Here is an 18,565-nt window from a genome sequence, read left to right as displayed (position 1 = left end):
GTCGGACACGACTGAGCGACTTCACTTTCACTTTTCACTTTCATGCCTTGGAGAAGGAAATGACAACCCACTCCAGTGTTCTTGCCTGGAGAATCCCAGGGACGGGGGAGCCTCATAGGCTGCCGTCTATGGGGTCGCATAGAGTCGGACACCACTGAAGTGACTCAGCAGCAGCAAAAACCTATACAGGTTTTTTCTTTTTTCTGCTGTTGACTCTAAGTAGAGTGAAATGTATAGATGTTCTGACATCCTTTTATTTATCCATTCAGAATAATAAATATGATTGTCATGTGGATCAATATCCACAAACACTAAGAAATATCTAGGACATTTAAAAACTTAGAAGGGAAAAAATAGAATACTAAAGAACAGAACTATTAAAGACAACATTTTTGAACAAGGAAAAACGAAAAATGTAGCGAATCACTCCAAATACTCATAAATTTGCTTTTATATACTCGTAAATTCAAACCACCAAACCCAGAGGCAACAAACAAACCTAGTGTCCAGACCCAGGTTTCAAAGTATGTTTCTCAAATAAAAGGAACAGGTTGATTCCAACGCTAGAGCAGAGAAAAATAAAAGACAAATTTTTGATAATCTTATAGTGTCATGAAGTAGTTTTATTTATTTATTTTTTAAAAGGATGGAACATGTTAAATGGACATAGGGGTCAAGCTGATAGAGCTAGCAAAGGTCAAAACTTGAGCAAAAAAGTATATGAATATTGAATTATAACCAATTAAGTAAATATCTGAATTCATAATGACAGGAATAAATGATTAAATCAATAAGTGAGGGCAAGGGAAAAATCCTCTTTCCAGAGAAATTCAAATTAAAAAACGTAGAGGAATTTAGAGAAACAGAAAATCACTGTTAGAAAACCACAGTAACAATTGATGCACGCAAGAACTATCAATGAATACACCCACACTACTGGGTGAAATTCAGGGAGAAACAAGATATTTGCATGGGTTCTTACATTCCCACCTCCACGACCTCTTTTAATTAATTATTTTAATTGGAGGCTAATTATCTTATGACAAACCTAGATAGCATATTAAAAAGTAGAGACATTACTTTGCCAACAAAGGTCTGTCTAGTCAAGACTATGGTTTTTCCAGTAGTCATGTATGGATGGGAGATTTGGACTGTGAAGAAAGCTGAGCACCAAAGAACTGATGCTTTTGAACTGTGGGTTGGAGAAGACTCTTGAGAGTCCCTTGGACTGCAAGGAGATCCAACCAGTCCGTTCTGAAGGAGATCAGTCCTGGGTGTTCTTTGGAAGGAATGATGCTGAAGCTGAAACTCCAGGACTTTGGCCACCTCATGCGAAGAGTTGACTCATTGGAAAAGACTCTGATGCTGGGAGGGATTGGGGGCAGGAGGAGAAGGGGACGACAGAGGATGAGATGGCTGGATGGCATCACTGACTTGATGGATGTGAGTCTGAGTGAACTCCGGGAGATGGTGATGGACAGGGAGGCCTGGAGTGCTGCGATTCATGGGGTCGCAAAGAGTCGGACATGACTGAGCAACTGAACTGAACTGATTGTGGTTTTTGCCACAAATTGACATGAATCAGCCACAAGTGTACATGTGTCCCCCTGTTCCGAACCCCGCTCCAGCCTCCCTCCCCATCCCATCCCTCTGGGTTGTCCCAGTGCACTGGGTTTGAGTGCCCTGTTTCATGCATCCATGATCTCTTTATTGGTCTAACTCAACTATATTTCTGTTTCCTAACACACTCTCCACGTTCCCACCATGCTCATCTTTAAAAAGCTTTGACTAGATGCAGATTACGGCTTTTCAACAGCGGTGCTACTGACATTTTGGACTTGGCCATTCTTTGTGTACACTGTAGGCTGTTTTGTAGCATCCCTAGAATCCACCACTAGATGTTGTTATCACCCAACCCCTGAGCTATGACAGTCAAAAAATGTGTCCAAACGTTGCCACATATCTCCTGGGGCAATAATGGCCCTCAGTTGAGAACCATGGCTCTAAATCCTTATCCTTCCTCAGAGTTCAGCTTTGAACTATGTCAAATGTCACCTTTCTTTTTCTCCTTGCGGCTCCCTTCTCCCTCACCTCTTTCATAAAGTCTTACCTTGTTATCCCAAATGGAATTATTTTTGTCTTATGCTAGCCTGCCACAGTTTTTATAACAGTGTATTTTCAATTAGTTATTATTTTCAGCCTTGAACTATCAGATCAGATCAGTCGTGTCTGACTCTTTGCGACCCCATGAATCGCAGTATGCCAGGCCTCCCTGTCCATCACCAACTCCCGGAGTTCACCCAGACTCACGTCCATCAAGTCAGTGATGCCATCCAGCCATCTCATCCTCTGTTGTCCCCTTCTCCTCCTGCCCCCAATCCCTCCCAGCATCAGAGTCTTTTCCAACGAGTCAACTCTTCGCATGAGGTGGCCAAAGTACTGGAGTTTCAGCTTTAGCATCATTCCTTCCAAAGAAATCCCAGGGCTGATCTCCTTCAGAATGGACTGGTTGGATCTCCTTGCAGTCCAAGGGACTCTCAAGAGTCTTCTCCAACACCACAGTTCAAAAGCATCAATTCTTCGGCGCTCAGCTTTCTTCACAGTCCAACTGTCACATCCATACATGACCACAGGAAAAACCATAGCCTTGACTAGATGGACCTTTGTTGGCAAAGTAATGTCTCTGCTTTTGAATATGCTATCTAGGTTGATCATAACTTTCCTTCCAAGGAGTAAGTGTCTTTTCATTTCATGGCTGCTTGAACTATATGTATGTACATATCCGTTATTATATTTTCTTGAGGCTAGACAGAAGCTATGCATCACACTTTTATATTATAGGTCACTACAATTTCATTTGCTGCCTCGCATGATGTAGGTACTCAATAAAAGTCAATCAAATTAAATAGTGAGAAAAGTACTTAATTGAATAAAATGTTTTATTTCTCTAATTTTGCTCTCAATACACTATATTTCATAGAGAGTATTTGATAATAGTTTAGTATTACTTTGTTTAAGATCCATGTTTTGATGAAATACAGGACTGACTGGAAGAGAAAGTATGACTTATCAAAAGCACCACTATTTATTTGTTTGATTAACCAAAAGAGATCAGCTTCAGAGTTAGACCTGCAAATACAAACATAAAATGACAATAGCTGGGGTAGGGGTGGATACTGTACTCTACAGTAAGCCAGTGAGGAACTAGCTCTTATCCTATTAAAAGAACGATGACATGCAGGTCAGGTAGAGACACTTTACTTCTTGAAGCTATCTTGCGCATCTTTTTATTTCAGTTTATGTTGAAGAAATATCTTTGTATGAGGCCTCAGTAGTTCAAGTATAGACATTTATTTTTCTTCCAAGTTTTGAGTAAGTTGGAACATCTCTATTAACTGTATATGGAGTGTATATTCACATCAATCTATATTTTATGTGAATTATGGGTAAGGTTGGAAAAAGTGCTCATCTATCAATGTAAGAGTAAAGATCACAGGGAATGTAGACCTATCATTGAGGCATTCAGTTAAAAAAAGCTAGTATATGATTCAGTAAAGGATATTCTCATGTAACCAATTACTCCAAAAAAATAACAGCAGAGTGGAATTTCTTACCTATTATCATATGATTCTTGTTCTTTTAGATACTGTTGCATTAACTCTTCTTGTTTCTTCTTATCATATGATATTTTCTGTTCTGCCATCCAAACCTAAATTAGTAAAGTAAAAACTTAAATAAGTTTGTTCTCTTTTATAATAAAACATAAAATGCTTTACAATGTATCTATTTTGGTCATAAAGCCACAATCACAAAACAAGAGTTGAAAATTCCAATTTATGCTTTGATGCAAGTCCTAAAATATAATCACTCAAAAGAGCTAAACTTTCAGTCAAGAATGTCAAACTTGAGAACCACTCTGAGCACTCAGGGTACAACAGCTTCTTGCCCTCAGTCCCTCGGATGTTTCAGAGACAAGAACGACCATCTCTCTACATGGAATATGTCTAATCCAGAAAACTCACAGGGCACATCGTTGGATGCCAGTGAGTGTTACTGATACCCCAAGAAAGGAAAAATGGAAGACAAGGAGGAGAAAAAAAGGAAAGGAGATGAAAGATAGTTGTAGAAAAAAAGAAAGGAACAAGAGAGAAAACTGGAGAAGGAGATGGCAACCCACTCCAGTATTCTTGCCTGGACAGAGGAGCCTGGCAGGCTACAGTCTATGGGGTCACAAGAGCTGGACATGACTTAGCGACTAAACCACCAAGAGAGGAAACAGATGAAACAAGAGATGCATCTGATATCCTGCAGTTGCTCAAGGGCACCACCACCACAGGCTGAATGCGTCCCTATGTGATATTCTCAGAATCATAAAAGTGGTAAACGTAAAAAGCCCACACAGCTTATGCAAGGATATTTAAGCATGTTACCTCCAGGTTTAAAAGATATCATTGTCTTCCCACCTTCTTTAAAGTAAAGGATAAAGTGTTTGATAACCTTAACATAAATAGCGAGGCAAAACTGTTTCTCACAAGCTGTTTTAAGAAGGTAAATTTAAGGGAAAATATTTAACACTTACATTGATAAACATTTAATACTTAAATTGATAAAATAATTAATAATTATAATGGGGCAGATAAGTGTGGGGAGAAGGACTGGGGACAAGACTGCCATTATTCAATTTTAGACACAAAACAGGAGTAGTTATTAGTATTTAATAGTACTCAGATAGGTAGGTTTTATGACCACAATCTGAGATGTGGACAACAAGGATTAATATGGAGATAAAAGCAAAAACAGAAATGAAAAGAGAATCCTTCAGAGAAGGACTCTCCTGGAAATTCCTTTTGTATAAGTTCCTAAAATTTCTTCTACTGTCTTCATAACTAACATAACATATATGTCATAACCAATACAACATTACCAATGTAATGTTACAGAAGAAAAGTCTACACTTGGGATAGGCAATAAAAGGCACCTTTGGAATTTTCACTATAGCTCAAAATGCAAACAGTTGAAATAGAGAAATGTAAGATGTCATTGCCTGATCGAATAATACATTAATAATAGCCTCCTAATGATTAAGATACTACTTCTAACAATAACTATCATTTATTTAAAGCTTTAGATTTACAAAGTTATTTTACAAGTCTCATTTGCCCAAGAGCTGAAATACATGAATATTTATGATGGATTAAAATAAAAAGTAGTGAAATATACTCTTGACGACAAAAGGCTCAGAATCTGCTAATAGAAAACCATACTAACCTTTCTGGATGTTTAAGATATTTTATAATAAAAAAGATGTGAATTGTGTAAATAAATAGTAACAATGTTTGGGTCTGGGCAGTGCAGGAAGGGGGCACATCGTGATTGTGTTTTTCATAGCTTATGTTTTTATATGGTTGCATTTACGCCAATAAATCCTCATCTGGGGAAAACAGTAACAATAAAAATGGATAACAGAATACATTCAACGTAAGGAAATAGAACAAGACAGGGATTAACTCTAGGGGTCAGAGAAGAAGGCTGATATAATAGAATACTTTATAGCCAAGTTTTGGTTTTTAGAAGTTCTTTATTTTTTAAATGACATAACTATACTCACATTCTGACAAAATGTCCACTGGAGAAGGGAATGGCAAAATCACTTCAGCATTCTCGCCTTGAGAACCCCATGAACTATACTCACATGTAGCCAATATTATTCCTGTCTTGTATATCCTTCCAAGGATGTTCACATGGACACACACGTAATATACATACATAATATAAACAAACACACATGCATTTTTGGTCCCTCTTTTCATGAATGGTGAACATATACAGATGGTGATGGCAGCCATGAAATTAAAAGCCGCTTACTCCTTGGAAGGAAAGTTATCACCAACCTAGACAGCATATTAAAAAGCAGAGACATTACTTTGTCAGCAAAGGTCCATCTAGTCAAGACTATGGTTTTTCCAGTGGTCATGTATGGATGTGAGAGTTGGACTATAAAGAAAGCTGAGCGCCGAAGAATTGATGCTTTTGAACTATGGTGTTGGAGAAGACTCTTGAGAGTCCCTTGGACTGCAAGGAGATCCAACCAGTCCATCTTAAAGGAGATGAGTCCTGGGTGTTCATTGGAAGGACTGATGTTGAAGCTGAAAATCCAATACTATGGCCACCTGATGTGAAAAGCTGACTCATTTGAAAAGACCCTGATGCTGGGAAAGATTGAGGGCAGGAAGAGAAGGGGACAACGGAGGATGAGACGGTTGGATGGCATCACCGACTCAAGGGGCATGAGTTTGGGTAAACTCTGGGAGTTGGTGATGGACAGGGAGGCCTGGCGTGCTGTGGTTCATGGAGTCGCATAGAGTCGGACAAAGCTGAGTGACTGAACTGAACTGAACATATACAGCATGCATATATATATGTATGCACATATAATACAGCATACATAAACAGAGAAAATGTATAAAATAAAGTTCTATACCATGGAGATCATTCCCAGATCAGTAAACAAAATGCTTTATTTTCCAGGAGGGTAGGGTGCTGAAGAGTATCATTTCTTTGTGAAGCTACACCATCATTTATTTAACCAATCTCCTGCTGTACTGGTGGATATTAAGAAATTTCCAATCTTCTGTTATTACAAAGGCAGCTGCAATAAGTAACCCTATTACACAAGTAGCTCCAATGTGTTAAACAGGATTTTGAAGCGCATTAAAATTTTGCCAAGGGAAAAATAGGGTAAGATATCACTGGCAGAGGGAACAACTCAGATAAAGATCCAAAAGTGTAAAACAGGAATTGAGTAGTTTGACTTTACTGGAGCATAAAGTCTAAGGTTGGAGACTTCCCTGCTAGGCTAGTGGTTAAGACTCTGTGTTTCCACTGCAGGGGGCATGGGTGCGATCCCTGGTCAGGGAACTAAGATCCTGCATGCTGTGGGGCCAAAATTTAAAAAATAAATAAAATTTAAAATCTAAGATGGGAGAATAGCAGTAAGGGATGATGAAGGAAAAATAAACTGGAGCCTGGTTATCTGGACTTAATTCTGGAGTATTTTAATAAGGAGCTGAAGAAATCAAATTTGTGCTTTAAAATGACTACCCTATGGAAGCAACCCAAATACTCATCAAATGATGAATGGATAAATAAAATGTGCCATATCTACACCATGGAATTATTCAGCAATAAAAAGGAATGTAATACTGATACATGATACAGCATGAACTCTGAAAACATTATGCTAAGCGAAAGAAGCCAGTCACAAAAAAAACCCATATTGCATGATTCAGTTTATATGAAATGTCCAGAATAGGCCAATTCACAGAAATAGAAAGCAGATTAGTTGTTGGCTAAGGCTGGGGAAGGGGGAGGATTAAGGACAAATGGAGAGTGATTGTTAGTAGATATGGGTTTTGGGGAGGGTGACGAAAATGTTTCAGAACTGTTTTGGTGATGACAAAATTAATAAATACACTAAAAAAATACTGAATTTTATACTTTATGTGAGTGAGTGTATGGTATGCGAATTATACTTCAGTAAAACTGCTAAATAAAAAAATGATTATTCTGATCGGTAGAGAATGGATTTGAGAGAGGTCAAGACTGGCAGCATAAAAATCAGTTAGGAAGTGTAACAATTAAGGCAATGGCAAGCCACTCCAGTACTCTTGCCTGGAAAATCCCATGGACGGAGGAGCCTGGTGGGCTGCAGTCCATGGGGTCACTAAGAGTAGGACACAACTGAGCGACTTCACTTTCACTTTTCACTTTCATGCACTGGAGAAGGCAATGGCAACCCACTCGAGTGTTCTTGCCTGGAAAATCCCAGGGACGGAGGAGCCTGGTGGGCTGCCGTCTATGGGGTCACACACAGTCGGACACGACTGATGTGACTTAGCAGCAGCAGCAGGTGAAAGACAATAAGGGTCTAAGCTAAGATGCAGATAGTAGTGACAAGGAGGAGAGATGGATTCAAGAGATACTGAAGAAGTAACAGCAATAGAATTTATTAGCCAACTAGATAAAGCAGTGATGGGAAAGGATGAATCTTATTTCTGGCCTGGGTGACTGGATGAGGGTTGTGTTACTATCTGCATTTCCTACTGATATGAGAATAGGAGGTATAAATACAAGAGCAGATTTAGAATAAAAGATAAGTTCCATTTCAAATATGTTGAGTTTGAGATGCCTGTAGGATATCAAGATGAAATTGTCTACTATATAGTTGTGTTCAAGTGCCTTCACTTAGGGCTTAAGATCTGGCAGTGTAGAGCTGAGAGTCAGGAGTAAAAAAAAGGGGTCGTCAAAATTTTGAAATTGGCTATGACTGTTCAGGAAAGCATATAGAATAAGCAGTATGAAACTCTGGTTACCACCTGTATTTTAGGAATAGTCTAAGGATAACAGTGTGTGGGGGCCAATTAACATTTTATTGTGCACTCCCTCTATGTAGTAAGCAGAGAGCAAGGTGGTGTTTGAAAGTCTTTATCTACACCATCTTATTTAGTCCTCATAACAATTTCAAGTCATGGCAACTGATATGGATCATTCCTAATTTACAGATTAGGAGACTCAAGATGAGAGATATTAAATATTTTATGCAAGGTCTCAAGGCTAAAAGTGACTGTGCTGGAATAACAGAATACAGGTCAGGTTTCAATCCTCAGACACATCCTACTTCACTATTCTGCTTTCCACTGCTGTAATATTCAGCATACTTTTTTTGTACACCTGTAAGTGGTCATTTAAAAAGTCAGCTCAGAGGTCACCAGACGCTACAAGGTAAGGTGGGATAAAAAGAGGAGGCAAGGTGTGACTTTCCTTTCCTTTTCAGATCTATCTAGTCTTTTTTTGCATGGGATAGCAGAGCTCAGAAGCCGTGATCTCTGAGATTCGAATCTGCTGAGGGAAGTAACCAGTAACCCTGTCACCAGTCTTCATATCTCGACTCTTTACATTCTAGCTGACAGAGCCGAAAGAGCAGACGGAGCCGCCTTCTCCCTGGCTGATGTAAAATAAACCTCGAGGGCCAGCGGCGAGGGACAAGAACGCCAGGGCTTTAGGCATGGAGCAAAGGCGGCTGTCCCAGGGATCCCATTCACACCACCACTCTGACCTCCAGGAGGTCCTAGGAACACAGGCGGCAAGGGCCTGCTCACCGTACTCACTTTTTTGATGTTGGATTTGGAAGCAGGATGAAAGTCCTTCTTGCACATGAAATTGGCGAAGGATTTCCCCATTTTGGAGGCTGAGCTGGGGTATGCAACCCCTAGATCTGAGAGCAACGTAAACAAACTCTGCCGCCTAACCGGAACTGCGCCTCCAGTAGCAGTGGGAACTTCCGGGGTCAAAGGTGACGACTTCCGGCAACTAGCTCCTCTACCACCCTTTCTCACTCCTTTCCCCTTTCACTTGGGTAGCTCGGAGGCCAGGTGAGGGGCTTGCAGGGAGGGAGGGGCGAACGAGCCTAGTAGTTGTAGGAAGTAGGAAGCCCGGAACTGCGGAGCGGTCGTGGGGGCGGGGGGGGGAGGGTGCTGGGGGCGGGGACTGAGTGGCTTCTGGGAGGGGCGCGGGCCAAAGCTGCGCAGTCCGCAGCCGTCTTGGGTGCTAAGTGTGTGGTGAGCGGCGGTCCTTTTTTTTGCAAGATGTTCTTGAAGTCCGAGCAGTTTATTCTGTGAACGCTGTTTTGAGTTACAGAAACTTGCCTGCACCGATTTTTCTCGTCTGTAGTAATTCTTGCCCTAACTGTAGCAAGTTAGTGAGGATCAAACGATGAAAGCTCTTGGTGAACTAAAGCATGTCAACTCCACAAGAGCGAAGACTCTAGTTTGTTACCAACTGTACGGCCCCTGGTGCAGAAAGATGTCCGTAAACATTTGTTAAATGATGACTATATTCTAGAAACCGGTTAGTAAAGCCTCTCAAGACTGCCGCTCCTAAGTGGGTTAGATGTCTTCATAATCAGGTGACCTGTTTTCTTAGCTTATTACCCTGGTTAGGTTAGATCACCTAGTGCACCTTGATGGCTCTTGAGATTCCAGGGTATTGAGGGTACGTGGCTGCTGCTGCTGTAGGTGATCCTTCAACCAATTCCTTTACCAGGATGACGTGACGTGTGATGTCAGGAGTAAACTTTTTGTGAGAAATGTACTCTTCTGACAAATAATAACAGAAACAGCGTTTATATAAGTGTCCGATATGTTCTATGCATTGTGCAAAACGTTTTACACATTGTCTTATTAAATTCTCATAACAACCCTTTGAGAGATTTACAGATGAGGCAAGAGGCTTAGATAGAGATTAAATAGCCTTGCCAAAGTTAGGCAGTGGTGGAACTAACTTTGGAACACATATAGAAGGCGATTTAGGACATGAAAATCACACGAAGGACTTCCCTGGTGGTCCATTGGTTAAGAATCCGCCTGCCAATGTAGGGGACACTGCTTCTGTCCTTAGTCCAGGAAGATTCCCCCATACTGCGGAGCGTCTGAGCCTGCAGTGCACAACTACTCAAGCCCAAGCTCCTAGAACCCGTGCTCTGCAAGCAAGAGTAGCCCTGGCTCCCTACAACTAGAGAAAGCCTGCACACAGCAAGGAAGACCCAGTGTGGCCAAAAATAATAAATTAAAAAAAATTTTTTTAGAGGAAGGAAAATCACACAGAAAGGAACAGAAGCATTGGTGACCTCCTGCTGCTGCTGCTAAGTTGCTTCAGTCCTGTCTGACTCTGTGCGACCCCACAGAAGAGAAAAACCCTTAGGCATTTCAGGCTGAATTTGTTTCTTTCTTACTTGAGTTATTTTGTTTTCTTTTCAATGAAATATTGATTACATTTAAATCTGTTCGTGTAAAGCCATTCTAAGTTTTGGGTAGTATAAGATGAAAGAAGAAAACAAAACAATTTGCCACTCTAGAAGCAAATTTTGTTGCTGTTGATACTTAGTTGCTAGGTTTCTGCCTCTTTGCACCCCATGGACTGTAGCCCACCAGGCTGCTCTGTCCCTGGGATTTCCCAGGCAAGAATACTGGAGTGGGTTGCCATTTCCTTCTCTAGGGGATCTTCCTGACCCAGGGATCGAACCCATGTCTCCTGCTCGGCAGGCATCTCCTGCTTGGCAAGTGGATTCTTTACCACTGAGCCAATAAGCTCTACTAAAATTGAGGATTTAAGATTTTTCCAAATTACAAATGAAGATGTGATCTTGATATTAAATTATATAATCAGGATGTGCAAGTTGAATGTGAACATAATTCAACAATGGGAAATAACAGTTTGGAATTTTATTGGCATGTTTTTGCTTTTGTCTGGTTTAGTGAGTCTGTTTTAAAATTAAAATGTTTTAATGAACACCACCCTTATGGCAGAAAGTGAAGAAGAACTAAAGAGCCTCTTGATGAAAGTGAAAGAGGAGAGTGAAAAAGTTGGCTTAAAGCTCAACATTCAGAAAACTAAGATTATGGCATCTGGTCCCATCACTTCATGGCAAATAGATGGAGAAACAGTGGCTGACTTTATTTTTCTGGGCTCCAAAATCACTGCAGATGGTGACTGCAGCCATGAAATTAAAAGACGCTTACTCCTTGGAAGGAAAGTTATCACCAACCTAGACAGCATATTCAAAAGCAGAGACATTACTTTGCCAACAAAGGTTCGTCTCATCAAGGCAGTGGTTCTTCCAGTAGTCATGTATGGATATGAGAGTTGGATTATAAAGAAAGCTGAGTGCAGAAGAATTGATGCTTTTGAACCGTGGTGTTGGAGAAGACTCTTGAGAGTCCCTTGGACTGCAAGGAGATCCAACCAGTCAATCCTAAAGGAGATCAGTCCCGGGTGTTCATTCGAAGGACTGATGTTGAAGCTGAAACTCCAATACTTTGGCCACCTGATGCGAAGTACTGACTCATTGGAAAAGACCCTGATGCTGGGAAAGATTGAAGGCGAGAGGAGAAGGGGACAACAGAGGATGAGATGGTTAGATGGCATCACTAACTCAATGGAGATGAGTTTGAGTAAACTCAAAGTTGGTGATGGACAGGGAGGCCTGGCGTGCTGTGGTCCATGGGGTTGCGAAGAGTCGGACACAACTGAGCAACTGAACTGAACTGAATGAACATCCTTTGTTAGATATGTAGACAAACATAGTCTTTATAGTACAGGTGCAGCTGTTTACAAATATGGAAATAATGAAAGGAGATTCAGGGAAGACTTGAGAAGAGAAAGAGCTTGGAGGGTAAATCTGACCTATAGACTAGAAGAAGGTACTTATTATTCCTGTTTTCTTACTTATTCTTGTAGTACTAGAGTCATGCCCGTTATTTTCTTACTGATTTCTGTAGTACAGTATATGAAATTTAAAACTTTAGTGAACATCCTTTGTTAGATATGACAGTAATATCCCCTAGTCATCAAGTAAACTCTGTTTTGTATGTACTAAATAAAAATATTTTTCTCTTTTTATTTGCAAACTTCCGTATGATTTTTAGTTAAAAAAAAAATGGAACCTTGTTCCTGTGACACTTTCGTGGCATTACCTCCAGCAACAATTGATAACAGGATTATTTTTGGGAAAAATTCAGATAGACCCTGTGATGAAGTACAAGAAGTCATTTATTTTCCTGCTGCAGTTCATGACAACCTGAAGGAACATCTTAAGGTAGGTGAAATGCATGTTTTGTTAACAATATTTTTCTTTAAAAATGTCAAAAACAGTGTTTAAAAATCATTAGTTAGCTATCTGGCAGAGGCTATAGAAGTTAAAAAATTAAAGAATTTAAATTTCATAAATAATTTGAATCAGAACTAGAATTCTGGTCTTTTAGCGATTTGTAGAAAGCTAAAATAATTATTATTAGTTCTTTGAGCAAATATTTGAATGCTTACTATATGCAAGCATGTTGAATAGGAGAAAGAGAGTTAAAGCTTGCTGTCAAGACTGGTTTTGTCTTGCTTTTAACAGTTCCCTACCTTAACAACAGGTTTCCCAGGTGGCTGGGTGGCAAAGAATCCGCCTGCCAAATAGGAAACTGGGGCTGAATTTCCTGGGTCGGGAAGATCCCCTGGAGAGGGAAATGGTAACCCACTCTAGTATCTTGCCTGGAAAATCCCATGGACAGAGGAGACTGGTGGGCTATAGTCTGTGGGGTCGCAAGAGTCAGACAGGACTTAGGAACTAAACAACAATCACTCTTAACAAGAGGTGTGAGATCTCATATTAAGATGTGTGAATGTGGACTTCCTTGGTGGTCCAGTTACTAAGAATCCGCCTGCCAATGCAGGGAACATGGATTCAATCCCTGGGCCCAGGAAGATTTCACCTGCTGCGGGCCAGCTGCACCCTTGTGCCACAACTATTAAACACCACAGCAAGAGAAGCCACCTCAACGAGAAGCCTGCACACCACAGCTCGAGTAGCTCCTGCTGGCCACAACTCGAGAAAGCGTGGGTGCATCAACAAAGACCCGGCTCAGCCAAAAGTAATAATAATAAAATATCTGAAAGCTTCAAGAATGCTGTGGTTAACACCATTTTAGAGCTCATGGAATTAAGATCCTTGGAATGGCTGTGGAGGAAGATCCTAAATTGCAAAGATTTGTTGTTGCCAGCTTTCAACTTAAGTCAATTAGTTATTAATATCAACCTGTCATAAAAATGCCAGCATGTTGCATCTGGCTAAATGAGGGGAGAAAAGATTTTATTTGCCTTGTTTACCCACCCTGCCCTGTAATGCCTATAATCATGAAGATGGAATAAATTGTAACATTTAGTTTCTATCATTAAAAAAAAAAAAAGACTAGTTTTGTCTTTCAGGAGCTTAGAGTCTAGTAGAGGAATAGGATGTGTATGTAACTAACTACCTTGTAAAGAAGGATGAAGTTTCAACACCAAATTTAAGAGCAGCAATTTGTGACAGCAGTGGGGAAGAAGCAATTAATTCAGACTAGGAATCAAAGAAGGCTTCACCAGAAGTTGGGGTTTCAGCTGGAATTTGATGGGCAAAAAGGATTCTGATTGGTGTAGAATGGAAACAGTCATTCCAGGCTCTGGAAATGGCAGTTTTATCATCAGAAGAGGTTTTTTGATCCAGTGGTAACTGTCAATACTATGCACTAGTCATTTGATAGTATACACGTCAATTAAAGGGTACTTTAAAAATTTTTTATTTAAAAAATCCACTTAGCATGGAATTTAAAGGGAAAATTTCACACTGTGCTTTTATTGCTAAATTGTTTATTTTTAGATTCCATTTTTACTGATATTCTAGTACCAAGATATATTAAATATGTTTTATGTATTAGTTGTTCCTCCACATCCTTGGGGGATTAGTTCCAGGACCCCTAGGATATCAAAATCATCTGATGCTCAAGTCCCTTATTATAAAATGACATATACATGCATATAATCTATGCACATCCTCTCATAAACTTTAAATTATTTCTAGGTAGTACAATATGTATGGCATGTAAATAGTTGTAAATATAATATAAATGCTATGTAAATAGTTTTCAGCAAGTGGCAAATTTATTTTGCTTTTTGGAACTTTTTGGAATATTTTTTTTGCTGAATATTTTTGATGAGTGTTTAGTTGACTGTGTGGATATGAAACCTGTGGATATGGAGGGCTAATTGTACTAGGCCAGTGTTTTGTTTTGATGAGACTATTTATTCATCGTGGATCCATTTCTGTTTTATCTCTTCATATTTGTCTCACCTATCCTGTAAGCCAGTAGTTCTTGTTCTTTTCACTGTTGTGGATGTACCTGATGGGTGAATCCCACATGTGACATGGGCTTCTATGGCAATCACTTGTAGTTGAAGGCTGCCATATGGAATGTGTATCGTTAATCCACATACATCTTCCTTTACAATATGTTTCAAGATTTCACAACTAGAAACTTGCTTTCTCCTGAGCTTCTATTAGCGCCCCATCTTCACTTTTCTTCATAGTCCTTATACTTTGCATTTCCTTGTGTCTTAGTAATGTACAGGTCTTAGTTTCTTGAAAGCAAGATCTGTGTCTGATTCATCGTTATAACTAATATATCTCTTAGCAGACAGGAGATGCTTCACATATCTGAGTGAATAAATGCTCTTAGGGACAATTCTGAATATTTTTTAAGGGTAATGCCTTATAATTGAAAATTTCAATTTAGTTATAATCTCTTTCGTAATAGTCAGGTCTTTGATCGATTTTAAGATTCTAGACTTGGGTAACTTTTCTTTTTCAGTTTTATTGTTGTTGCTATGACTTTCTTTACAGTGTACTTACATAGAAATTGATCAAGTTCCTGAAACATACGCTGTTGTCCTTAGTCGCCCAGCTTGGTTATGGGGAGCAGAAATGGGAGCCAATGAGCATGGAGTTTGCATTGGGAATGAAGCTGTATGGGGAAGAGAAAAAGTTTGTGATGAAGAGGCACTACTGGGCATGGACCTTGTCAGGTTATTTTTTTGTTACATTTTTGCACTATAGAACTTGTCTAAGTTTAAAATTTTGGTGTAACTTTTAACATGTTTTATCTTCCTTTTTTTTTTTTTTCATTGTTTGGACTTTGATACTTTATAGTTTGTGTTAAAAATGCTTTAGAATCAGTTCAAATGTCATTTAATTAGGAAAAGGGAGGGAGTGAGTGAGTGAGTGAAGTCACTCAGTCGTGTTCGACTCTTTGCGACCCCATGGACTCCAGGCTCCTCCGTCCATGGGATTTTCTAGGCAAGAGTACTGGAGTGGGTTGCCATTTCCTTCTCCAGGGAACTTCCCGACCTAGGGATCGAACCCAGGTCTCCCGCATTGTAGACAGACGCTTTACTGTCTGAGCCACCAAGGAAGTCAGGAGAATTGAAAATTATGACTCATTGGAAGCACTTAACATACTTTATTAGACCATAACTAATTCTCACAGTTACCTTATGGGGTATTATTATTATCCTGATTTTACAGATGAGAAATCTAGAGGTTTAGAGTTAAATCAACTTGCAAATAAATTACCAAGTTGGAATTTGAACACTGATCTTTGTTTTCATCATCCCAAACTAATTTCAGAAGGAATACGTTAGAAGTTGGATTTCACTATATCTATTAACTTGAAGAGGTTTTTCTTTGAACATTAACACAAAATCTCATGTGCATGAAATTATTTAAGAAAAATAATGGAAATTTCTTTTAATCTGAGAGCTTTAATATTTTTATTTTAGACTTGGCCTTGAAAGAGGTGATACAGCTGAAAAAGCCCTCAATGTCATTGTTGATTTATTAGAAAAATATGGCCAGGGTGGAAATTGTTCAGAGGGCAGGATGGTATTTAGCTATCACAACAGTTTCCTGATAGCAGATAGAAATGAAGCCTGGATTCTGGAGACTGCAGGAAAGTACTGGGCAGCAGAAAAAGTAGAAGGTATGGACAGCTTTTCATGATTTGTTTTACAGTTAATAAAATACCTCCTAATTGCAGACATTTCACTTAGTTGTTTTCCAAGATTTATACTCCAGTGCAATGAAGGGGAAAACTGCAGGGGAAATGAAAAAATATGAAAGAACATACAGTGAAAGAACTCTATAAAGAGCTTTCTTGAAAAAGAGGAAAAGGTGTTATTATCTCTTTTTCATAAATATGATATTAATTTCATATAACCTGTGTACATTTTCTGTGAAGTAACTCTTGTATGCTTTATAGTAGTTTTTTACCTTTTAATGAGATAAAACCATTACTTTATTATTTTTTCATGTTTTAAACTTTGGACTGAACTCCAAAATTTCATCATGTGTGGATATGGAGGTGAAGATTAGGGAGTGTTACTGGGGATTGGTGATTGTGAGTTAGTGGTTAGAAAGAATATGTTAGTAGTAACAGTAGTAAAGTGAAACATTTAATGTAATTGAGTAAATAAAACAGTTGATTGTTTTAGAATGATTTGCCTTTTTTTTTTTTTAATTTCTTTGTGATCATATATACTCATTTTCCAGTGAGGAAATCCAGAGATATGAAATTATGTAGTCAGGGCAGTGAATGATAGAATTTATTGTTTTTAAATTTCATTTATTTATTGTTTTAGCCTTGGAATTTAAATATTTCCATCCTGACTCTTTGTTCAGTATTCCTTCACTTGAGTGTAGTCTTGTGCTAAGGCATATTCACATACCTTTTATGTACTTACCCCTGGATCTCATAGTTTTACAGATACACATGTGAAAATATTAAATAGTACATGAATAACACATATGTATATATGCCATGAATATTTAAAGAAAGGAAAAGTCATTGTGGACTGGAGAAGTTTAGAAACTCTTCATGAAGGTAGCTTTGAGCTTTGCAGGATTTGGACGCTATTTTTCACAACAGGTCATTGACAGTTGTTTTGATGGACATTTTATTTTATATTTTGCATGCATGTTTATCAATACATAAAACTTAATTGGAACTATTTTTCTTATTATGATAATTAGCCTGATCATACCATTAATTACTTTTTATTTTGTCAAGTATGCTACATGCAAGAGAAAAATGAGTGTTTTTTGTTGAAAAAGTTAGCCCCACTGAGCCATCCAAAATGAACACCTTCATTGAGTCTGATTATTCAGTTGCAGATTAACTTTGCCAACTTGTTTCTCTTCCTAATAGTAAATGAGCCCACGAACTAAATAGCTTAACTCTAGGGAATTATTTTACTAGATGGAAAATTCTTCTTCTTTGACTTTGATTCTATCATGACTTAAGTCTATTATTGTAGTGAGACCATCCCAAATATGACTTCATTAGAGTAATTTAACTGATTTCTACTTGGCCAACTGTCATTCTAAACTGTTTTAAAATGTTATTAATTTTTATTTATCATATCTATTTCATTTATTATGATTTGTTTAGAATAGGCTTTTATTGTTTCTTCTGTTTTGTATTTTAATTGAAAATTTTGTTATAACTTAAGTGTCACGATATTTTTAGAAGCCTTCTATTTCTGTTCTAAATTACTTATGGCTATTTTTTGAACAGTAATTCATATAAAAGACTAATATCTAAAATATATAAATAATTGTCAAAATTCAACAGTAAAAAGACAATCCAACTAGAAAAATGAACAAGAAGACCCAAAGAGACATTTTGCTGAAAAGGATATACAGATATCACAAAAGCACACAAAATGATGTTTAACATCATTACCCATTAGAGAAATGCAAGCTAAAATCACAATGAGATATTATACCTCTATCAGAATGGCTGAGAAATTTTTAAATTTATTTATTTTAATTGGAAGATATTTGCGTTACAATATTGTATTGTTTTCTGCCATACATCAACATGAATCAGCCATAGGCATACATGTGTCTGGAACCTCCCTCTTGAACCTTCCTCTTACCTGCCACTCTATCCCACCCCTCTAGGTTGTCACAGAGCAGTGGTTTGAGCTCCCAGCATCATACAGCAAATTCCCACTGGCTATCTATTTTACTGGAATGGCTAAACATTTTTAAATGACTCTACCAAATGCTAGTGAGAAGGTGGGGAATGGGTCACAGCTACATTGCTAGTAAGAATGTACAGTCACTCAGGAAAACATTTTGGCAGTTAAAAAA

General features: G+C 38.5%; 2 protein-coding genes across 2 annotated transcripts in view; one reads left to right on the top strand and one right to left on the bottom strand.

The window, feature by feature from the left end:
- CIR1 (corepressor interacting with RBPJ, CIR1) overlaps window positions 1-9,298 on the bottom strand; it is a 41,904-nt gene extending 32,606 nt beyond the window's left edge. The window contains 2 exon segments of the mRNA XM_019970665.2: window positions 3,615-3,709; window positions 9,168-9,298. Coding sequence (XP_019826224.2) covers window positions 3,615-3,709; window positions 9,168-9,239 — 167 coding nt within the window. The 5' untranslated portion in view covers window positions 9,240-9,298.
- Window positions 9,299-9,349: 51 nt separating this feature from the next.
- SCRN3 (secernin 3) overlaps window positions 9,350-18,565 on the top strand; it is a 43,421-nt gene continuing 34,205 nt past the window's right edge. Inside the window, exons 1-4 of the mRNA XM_019970655.2 lie at window positions 9,350-9,431; window positions 12,483-12,652; window positions 15,257-15,438; window positions 16,192-16,391. Of these exons, the coding sequence (XP_019826214.2) occupies window positions 12,494-12,652; window positions 15,257-15,438; window positions 16,192-16,391 (541 nt within the window). The 5' untranslated portion in view covers window positions 9,350-9,431; window positions 12,483-12,493. The remainder of the gene's footprint in view (window positions 9,432-12,482; window positions 12,653-15,256; window positions 15,439-16,191; window positions 16,392-18,565) is intronic.

Source organism: Bos indicus, chromosome 2, assembly GCF_029378745.1.
Source record: "Bos indicus isolate NIAB-ARS_2022 breed Sahiwal x Tharparkar chromosome 2, NIAB-ARS_B.indTharparkar_mat_pri_1.0, whole genome shotgun sequence".
Classification (NCBI taxonomy): domain Eukaryota; kingdom Metazoa; phylum Chordata; class Mammalia; order Artiodactyla; family Bovidae; genus Bos; species Bos indicus.
Note: the sequence above shows the minus strand (reverse complement) of the source record. Positions and strands in the feature narration are given on the sequence as shown.